Here is a 9659-nt window from a genome sequence, read left to right on the forward strand (position 1 = left end):
TCTCAAGGTCTGAAGGACTTTTTTGATCAACTTCACCTATCAACAACGTCGACAAGCTGCAGCTGAGAAACAAATGAGAAACAATAGAAACGAATTCAAAAGAAAGGAATTCACTTTATAAGAAAGGAATTTACATTACAAAAACAGAGGTTGACACTTCCATTTTATTTCGAAACCATTGTTTTTTCTCCATGCCCTAAGCCGCAATACATGAGAATAAAAACTCAAATCTCACCCCGATGACTACACAAGAAGAACGTAATCTCATCTGAAATTGCTCATTGAAATGGTTCCTACAAACCTGAGCAGGGGCGACGGCGATAACAGAGCTCGACCGGAGCGGACGATAGTCACTTATTTTTCTTTAAATGAGCTCCTGGGAGGGAGGGGCGGCGCTGGCCACGTGAATGAGCTCCTCGGGGTGGCGTTGAAGATAACACCGAAGTCGCGGGGTGGCACTCACCAGAGGTCAAAAGCGTTCCGGGTTGGCGACAGATGAGGGTCTTCGCAAGATGTACAAAATCGTTTGCTCTGCCGGACTGGCAAACTCGAAGTGCTAGCGCTGTTCAGAAGGACGAACGATGCTCGCCATCGCCGGACAGAGATACGGTATCGCTAGGTGGCCGTGGGTAGAGGAAGGTGGTGGACGATGCGGGCGAGGGAGAACGTCTTTCGCAGGTCGCTGTACAAATTCGAATATGAAATGGGAAAACCAATTGAACCAACATCCAAGACAAAACGGCCGTTTTGACTTAAAAAAAAGAAAAAAAAGAAAAGAAAAAAGGAATAATCATGTAGGGTGTGCGATGTGTACACTATTATAGTGACTGATCTATAGCATTTCTCTTACCTACAAATCTACACATGCCAAAAGCTTTCTTTGCTCGTCACCGTAAATTTAAAAAGTAAGAGTAAAGATGGTTTCTTTTCTTTCTTTTATATTTTTTTTTTCAATTACATATATCCAATTAGTTCTACAAATTATAGATGAGTAATGATATACTGATATAGTACTGTCTGTATATAGTCATATTTTAAAGTGGAGTACTTACAGTTACGTAAAAGGATATTAGTTTTATAAGATAGTTTATAACAATATCTATTATATAAAACATAGTTGTTTAATCTATCAAAAAAAAAAAAAACATAGTTGTTTAAAAGATCATAAAAAAAATGTTATCTATATATCCATCGCTTCGATTAACGTACTGCTGTAATAGTCTGTTGTAAATATGTTTTCTATTTACATAGCCGGGCTGTAAAAAGCTGATTGGTTTATATCTGACCAAATTCAAACCCCATATGTCAACTCCGTAGGGAACATTCCGTACAAAGTCGTGCAACGTACAACTGTAGCGAAAGAGAGGTCACCCGATCAGGCTAAATGGCCTGTTTTTTCATTATTATTTTTCTATATTCTTAAAAAAGAAAATTACAATATCGTTTAATAACATTTTGTTAATCATTAAGTTTAAAAAAAAAAAAAAACCGATTACCATCCTCGGGACATTATGTCAGTGGCTTTAGCATTATTCTTCTGTAAATTTGTCGTCTCAATTGCTCCAGTACTAATCAAATTGCAACTTTCACTATTAAAAATGATTTTTACAATTTTTAAATAAATAAATTTCATACAAGCTTTTGTTAAAAAAAATGGATGAAAGTGTAAAATTAAAAAAAAAATTATTTTTTATTAACGACGGAATCCAAATTTTTACAGAAAAACTTATATATATAAAACTTGTCTATTTAAGATTTATACCTAATATGACTATTCTTTAAATTGGCCAACAGCAACTGCTAGCTATTCCATACATATATTTAGAACAGTTGTAATTTCTATTTTCACAACGGATCGGTTTTGTTTTTTATTTTTTAACAGAGAACAATAATAATTCCATTTTTCAGGAAATATTTCTGGCAATCAAATATCTTTAGTACATACAATAAGAAATACGTTAGCGCTGAAATCCTAGCTAGCTAGGCACCAATGCTACGTGTGTGTGTGTACATATAAACACACACTACCGTCCGTGCGGCAGAATAGGGATACTTTGTTCATTCCTGAAGAAGTTACCAGGATCAACCTCAGTCTTGATTTTTACCAACCTCTTGAAATTACCCTTGAAATACTTGATTCCATAAACTCTTCCTTCTGAGTAACTGTCTTTTCCATTGTGGTTGATACCCAGGTCAAGATCTTTGTAGTTGAAAAATGCCTCTCTTGGATTCTTGGACACATATGGAGTCATGTAACTGTAAAGCTTTCTTGTCAAATTTATATAGTAATCTGTCCAGTTTTGCCCTGTCTGATTCCAGTTTACTGCATACTGAATCTTTGCCAGATTCCCAGCTCGATGTGGGAATGGAGATTCCTCCGCCGGAATCTCAGCCATTCTTCCACCATAAGGATTGAATGTCAGTGCTACGTATTGCAGCTCAATCAATCTCTTCCAAATCACCTCCAACCCATCCTTGGAAATTGGCTTCTTCACATAGTCCGATTTCCTCTTCAAGTAGGTCAGAGACTGAGGTGTTCGGCTGAGCAAAACATCGTTTGCTGTTCCGAGAGGGAAGTTGGTCCAGAAAAGCACAGATTGAACCCAGCTGGTTTCGTTGCAATCTGATTTTTTCAATCCCAATTCTGGGAAGCTCTTTTTCATGACTGAGAGAAGTTTGTCAGAGTCTCCAAGGAACAAGGTAATGAATGTAGCTCTTCCAGTCTTCTGGCCATCAGTTCCATTTACCACGTCCAAGATAAGCCTGATAAAAAGGTTGTTATCCAACTTATCTGCAACATGTTGCCACCGATACACGATGTCTGTGGCATTTTGGTCCAAGGTCTTCGCGACCCGGAAAACGGTCACTATTTTCGGAACGCGAACGATTTTGATTTTGTAAGAAACAACCACTCCAAAGCTGGCTCCTCCACCACCTCTAATGGCCCAAAACAGATCTTCTCCCATAGATTTTCTGTCAAGAAGTTTGCCCTTAACGTCGACAATCTGAGCGTCAATAATGTTATCCACTGACAGGCCGTACTTTCTCATCATATTGCCATAGCCTCCTCCGCTAAAATGCCCACCGACACCAACTGTGGGACAAACACCAGCAGGAAAGCCATGGGTTTTACTTTTCTCGTAGATTCTGTAGTAAACCTCGCCGAGAGTTGCCCCGGCCTGGACCCAAGCGGTCTCACTTTCCATATCAATGTGAATGGAACGGAGATTGAACATGTCGAGGATAAAGAACGGTACCTCGGCAACATAAGAAACACCCTCATAGTCATGGCCTCCACTTCTGATCTTCATTTGTAAGTTGTGCCTGTGAGCACAAACCACGGCTGCTTGAATGTGGGACTCATGCAAAGCAGTGAGAATGAGATAAGGTTTACGGGTTGTGGATGTGTTGAATCGGAGGTTTCGGATGTAAGATTGCAGAACAGAAGAGTAGGAGCCATTGCTGGGAGTATAGATAGCTGCAGAGATTGGATGAGAGGGCTGAGAATGGCTCAAAAGGCAATGAATAAATGAGCCAGAGGTGGCTGAAACGGAAGAAATCCATGAGATGGAGATCAGTAGGAGAACTGGGAGCCATGAAAGCATTGCTGCAGGCAGTAGTACTGAAGTTCTCATTTTTGGTGATCTTTGATTCTGCATTAGTAATTAAGAAGGGTTGCGTTTGTCCGTCGAATCATTGGATTGGCAAATATTATATATAGGATGGTCATGTGCGGCGAAGAAACTCGTTAAACAAAAAAAAAAAAAAAAAAGGATAAGAAGCTCATGCAAGCTGGCACATCGTAATTGACCTAGAAAATTCAAAGATAAAGAAGTGGCGCCGACACGTCAGCTCGTTATATAGACGCATGCGTACGTTGACATTCCAAATAATTATTGTATATACGTATATTGCCATTGAAACGTGCGTTTCTTCTGCATAATATTGAATTTCTAGATAATTGCAAATATAATATATCAAGAGAAAAAATATAGTTACAAGTATAATTGTGCACTAATCTGTACACCAATGTGATGTGATTGGTCAAAAAGTAGATTTTATTGAAAACAATGTTAATTTAAATTTTAAGTATGAATAAATCAGTATTGGTATACAGATTAGTGCGCAACTACGCTTATATGTAGCAAAACCCATATCCAGAACCATATATTTTCGTCCGCGCGAGCGTCATGTGAGAAGAGAATGGTGCACGTAATTTCTCTCTCTTCCATTTCGATGTAAAAATTAAAGGAAAAATATAGTTACAAACATAATTATGTATTAACTTGTGCACCAATATAATGTGATTGGTCAAAAAGTAAATTTTATTGAAAACAGTATTAATTTAAATTTTAAATATAAATAAGTCAGTATTGGTACACAGATTAGTGTGCGACTGTGCATGTATATAGTAAAACTTAAAATTAAAACAGATCGAAATGCTAAACCCATTGAAATGCTAAACCCACTGAAGTTAAGTCCCAATAGTGTGTCTAGGTGCTTCTTCTTCTTCTTTTTTATTTCTTTTTATTTTTATTATTTAATAATGAAGGAAGTGTTTTCTAAAGAAGTTATAAATTAATATATATATACTAAGTCAAAGCAACGTGCAAAGCACGTTTGCCTAACTGGATCAAACAGTTATTTTATAAAAATATTTTTTTTTTCAAAATTTGTAAAAATAGTTGAAGGCATATATAGCTTAAAAGACATTGCTTCAATGTGATTTTCATTGTATTATTTTGTGATTATTAAGTTGTGAATTGTATTTTGACTTGCTTTTTTGATATTCATTATTGTTTAGTATTTAAATTTCTCTCTATTTTAATTTATTTCATTGTTGGGCTTTATTGTTTTATTTTATTAATTTTTAATTGTAGTTTTTTTATTTACCTTTTTTCTATTTTTATGTCTTTTTATTTTATTGGACCTATATTTTTCCAATAGGGCTTGTCTTAAATGGATTTTCCTTTATTTTTGGATCCAGCCCTTCCAGATTAGGCCAAACTCGTGTGCCTTTAAAACCCAATCCCTTATCCCCTTAAACGGCGTCATTTTAGCCTTAATGCCCTTAAGGCTCTGTTTCTTTCTTCATCCTCCTATTGGCGCCGATCACTTCTCCTTCTTCATTTTCATTTCTTTTCTTTCTTCTGTTTTTTCATGTGTTGCTGTTTGCTGCTTCTCTTCTTCTTAATTTCTTTTGTTTTCTTCTTCTTTTCGTGCTATGCACCACCCGTTTCTTCTTCATTTGTTGATTCCACAATGACTTTGGTTGATTCCAGCGTTGGGAAAGGCCATAGGAACACACTGTGGTGCTACAACTCATTCCTCCAAACAATTAGAGAACAACGCATGCAAAAACATGGAGGACATGCAATGAATGAGTGACAGGAACGTGAAGGATTTAAGAAGCAAATATAATGTCTAGCCCAGTTTTTCTCAACTGCAGTCATGAACTTATGGCTTCATGCCGCTAGCCCCTTGTCTATAATTTTCCACTCAGTAGACTATTGCCCAGATGACTAACACAAGAAGGGGGATGAATTGAGTTGTATTAAAAAAATAACAATTATAAATCAAATATATAATATAAAATATAAACAAAATATGAAATAACAATAAATATAAAGAGTAAGGGTAAGAGAGAAGCAAACTCAATATGTTAACGAGATTCGGCCCCACTACCTACGTCCTCGCCTCAAGCTACCCCTTGAGGATTCCCAAATTCACTATTCAACCTCCTTCAGGTGGAGATAGAAACCTATTACACCTTTGAACAACACCGCTACAAAGGATCCGTGTAGAACACCCTCTACACTTGTAATCACCTTACACGTGGTGATTCAACTATTCCCCCTGCAGAATACTTTCTACACGCACAAGGGTTATACACACCATTTTTCTGATACAAGAGTTGATAGTGGGTAGGTTATCAGAAAACACTCCTCAATGAGTGAAATAAAAACAATACAACGCAAACTATATCTTTGAAAATGAACAAGGATTAAGGCTCAATGCTTAGAAAAGAGAGAATAAAAGTTTTGAATGAATGTTGTATGCTCTTGGTGTTGTAAATGTGAAACTCTCAAATGATCTATTTATAGGCATATGAGACTTCATATTCAAATTTAAAAAGATTCACATGTCATCATTCACTTTTTCAAAAAATTCAAATAAAAGGTTCTTCTTTTTCAATTGTCAAAGACAACATCATTCATTTTTTCAAAAAAATCAAATCTAATATTTTACTTTTGACATATGACAAAAGGAGCACACTTTCCTTTTCAAAAAAAATTCAAACCTAATCTTTTACTTTTTGTATATGACAAAAGGAACACACTTTACTTTTCAAATTTTTCAAACAAAATCATCCACCTTTTGTATAAGTCTAAAAAAGCATCAATCACTCTTGAAAATATTCAAATAAAACATGCACATGTGAAAGATGACAATCAATCATCTTTAATATTTTCAAAGTTAACCCTTTAATCAAGGCATGCACATGTAAAAGATGACAATCAATCATCTTTCAAAATTTTCAAATTTAATTTTCAAAAATATTCATGCACATGTGGAAAATGTATTTTAATGCTTTATGATAAAATATTAATTTTGAACATTAATCCTAATTTCCAATTTTAAGAGATTTACAACATTACTCTATGACTTTAATATGAACTTGTTTCTTTCTTGCTCATGCTTGGTTCTTTGATGTGCTTGATTCCATTGTGTGAACAACTTGAGCTTGAAACTCCTTTATTCTTTGAATTCATTTGTTATCATCAAAATCTATGTGTAGATTTATAATCACATGAAACTTGAAACCTTGGGTTCAACAATCTCCCACTTTTTGATGATGACAAATACTTGATAGAACTTGAAACCTGTATTAATGCTTAAGCTCCCCCTGAAAATATGCGTTAGTTTTTCAAGCAAAAGTATAAATATAATTCCAAGCATATATAACAAGTTTAGCAATTTAAACAATGTTAATGTTCTAGTCTAAAAATTCTCCCCCTTTTGGCATCATTAAAAAGGATCGGCAGCAAGTAAATGGACTGAAGAAAATGATGCGTTTAATAGTCACTGTAGATAGTTGAAAAAGGAGCCGTCCGTGATCCGACAAATGCTGCAAAGTCTCGAGGCCTAACTCTATGAATTTAGTGCGGCTGGAGATTTAAACAATCGCCTGATGTTGTTGACAAACGTGATTGAAGGCTCTGAGTTGCTATAAAAAAATGATCATTTTCATCTATCGGATGCCAAAAAAATAATCGCTTCTTGACCTGAGTACTGTTTTTCCACAACGATAGAATGACTGAGCAATTCTCTTCCACTAATGTTCCAGACTTGAATCAGGAACCCTTGACGCATCAATCATCAATCTTCTCTCCTGAGACCGTCAATACCATGATAGGAGTAGTGAACCGTTTTTCTAGTAAGGCTGATTCTGAGATTATTGCAGAATCAAGAATGCTCAGTAGTCAATATGCTGGCTCTGTTACGATCATGTCTCGGAGGTTAATAGCGAGGGTGAGTGAGATTGATCATCTTAACATGCAAATATTTGAGTTACGATAGAAGCTTGCTAATAAGGATAGTGAGAATAAAAGGCTAAAGCAAGAAAACCAAGAGTTGAAAAAATTTACAGATTGGTATGCTCATGATCTGCAACCATGAATAGAGAAGCTGGAACGAGAAATGATTCAGATACAAGGTCAACATCGGCAGATAACAGCAGAGGTTCATCGTTTACTAGAAAAATAGGGACAATCTACTGTTAATCTCGCTGGCTTAGTAAGAAAACTTTTGACAATGTGTGTCCAGCATATCTTGTATTTATTTTGACTAAATAAGATTTGAAGAGACAATAGTTTGTCTTATTCTTTATGCTATCTCTATAAAATCAATCCTGAAGTTCATCCAATCCGCATCAAGTTTTCATCTCATCTCTATAACTCATCTGCATTCCTTCAATATTCTCGTTTTAAGCCTTCTATTCTTTTCTCAATGACTCATTCTTCTAACATTTATCTAGATCCATCCATGAGGCATTCTGCATCTCAACCTCCTGTCCTTTCTGCAGCTGCCATTGGTGCCATGTTGCAGCAAGAAAATAATAATCTGACTAATAAGTCAGATTCTGATGCTATTTATGACTTGGTGAGTCTTGGGACTCGCTACTCTTCCTCTATTGTTGCTTTTTCTCAGCGGCTACAAGTCAAAAATCACGAAGTTGAAAAGTTCAAAGAATAAATTGTTGTACTTCAACGAATTGTTCAAGAGTCTCACACAAGGGAATGAATCATTCGGCAGAAGAATAAACAGTTGAAATCTTTATTAGATTCTTCATTCCGCTTGCCGGTTCCCATGGATAAGAATGACATAATATTGTATGAAGAGAATGAGCGTCTCAAACATGAGGCTAAGAATCCCAAGTTTATGTAAAAGTCTATCTCTATTTTTATTGACTCTGGTCTATCTTTTAAGAGATATTCATAGCATGCATCATACATATTTCTCTTCTGATCATACATAATCTATCTTCTGGTAAAGGTTTTGTGAAAATATCTGCTAACTGATCGTGTGTGTTTGTGAACTCTAATATTATATCGCCTTTCTGCACATGATCTCGAAGAAAATGATACCTTATTTTAATATGCTTAGTTCTAGAATTTTGTATTGGGTTCTTTGAAAGATTTATAGCACTTGTATTATCATATTTGATTGGAATGTGATTATACATGAGTTTAAAATCTTCAAGTTGTTGCTTCATATAGAGAACTTGAGAACAACAATTACCCGCAGCAACATATTCTGCCTCAGCAGTAGATAGTGCAACAGAATTTTATTTTTTCCTAAACCAGGAAACTAGTACATGACCTAAGAAATGACATGCTCCACTAGTGCTTTTTCGATCTATTTTATAGCCAGCATAATCTGCATCTGTGTAACTGATTAGATCGAAAGATGTGTGCTTAGGGTACCATAACCCTAGGTTAATTGTACCATTAAGATATCTAAGAATGCGCTTAACTGCAATTAAATGTGATTCTTTTGAAAATAATTGAAAGCGTGCACATAAGCATACACTAAACATAATATCTGGTCTATTGGCTGTTAATTATAATAAGCTACTAATCATACCTCGATATATTTTCGAGTCAACTGGCTTACCGGATTCATCTTTATCAAGTTTAGTTGATGGGCTCATTGGTGTTCCAATTTCCTTAACATTTTCCATCCCAAACTTCTTCAGTAATTCCTTAATATATTTTGATTGATTGATGAATATCCCACTTTTTGCTTGCTTAATTTGCAATCCGAGAAAGAATGTAAGTTCTCCCATCATACTCATCTCTAATTCTTCCTTCATAGTCTTAGCAAAAACTTGAAACATATTTTCATTAGTAGCACCGAATATTATATCATCAACATAAATCTGAATCCAAAGAATATCATCATTTTCATATTTAATGAAAAGAGTTGTGTCGATTTTTCCTCTTGAAAAACCTTTTTTCAATCAAGAAACCACTGAGTCATACCAAGCTCTAGGAGCTTGTTTAAGTCCATATAGTGCTTTTGTGAGTTTGAAAACATGATTTGATGAAATATGATTTTCAAAACCTGGAGGTTGCTCAACATATACCTCTTCATTT

At 35.4% G+C, this 9659-nt stretch overlaps 1 protein-coding gene across 1 annotated transcript; it reads right to left on the reverse strand.

Annotated features, from left to right (window-relative positions):
* Positions 1–1768: 1768 nt before the first annotated feature.
* LOC122275047 (berberine bridge enzyme-like 8) lies at positions 1769–3701 on the reverse strand. Its single transcript, XM_043083978.1, has one exon. It carries the CDS (start codon positions 3657–3659, stop codon positions 2025–2027), a length of 1635 nt encoding a protein of 544 aa, XP_042939912.1. The 5' UTR covers positions 3660–3701; the 3' UTR covers positions 1769–2024.
* Positions 3702–9659: the final 5958 nt, after the last annotated feature.

The sequence above is a fragment of the Carya illinoinensis genome, chromosome 9, assembly GCF_018687715.1.
Source record: "Carya illinoinensis cultivar Pawnee chromosome 9, C.illinoinensisPawnee_v1, whole genome shotgun sequence".
Classification (NCBI taxonomy): domain Eukaryota; kingdom Viridiplantae; phylum Streptophyta; class Magnoliopsida; order Fagales; family Juglandaceae; genus Carya; species Carya illinoinensis.

Coding starts and splice junctions, on each gene's coding strand:
- LOC122275047 (XM_043083978.1), bottom strand. CDS start 3,659: ATGCAGAATCAAAGATCACCAAAAATGAGAACTTCAGTACTACTGCCT.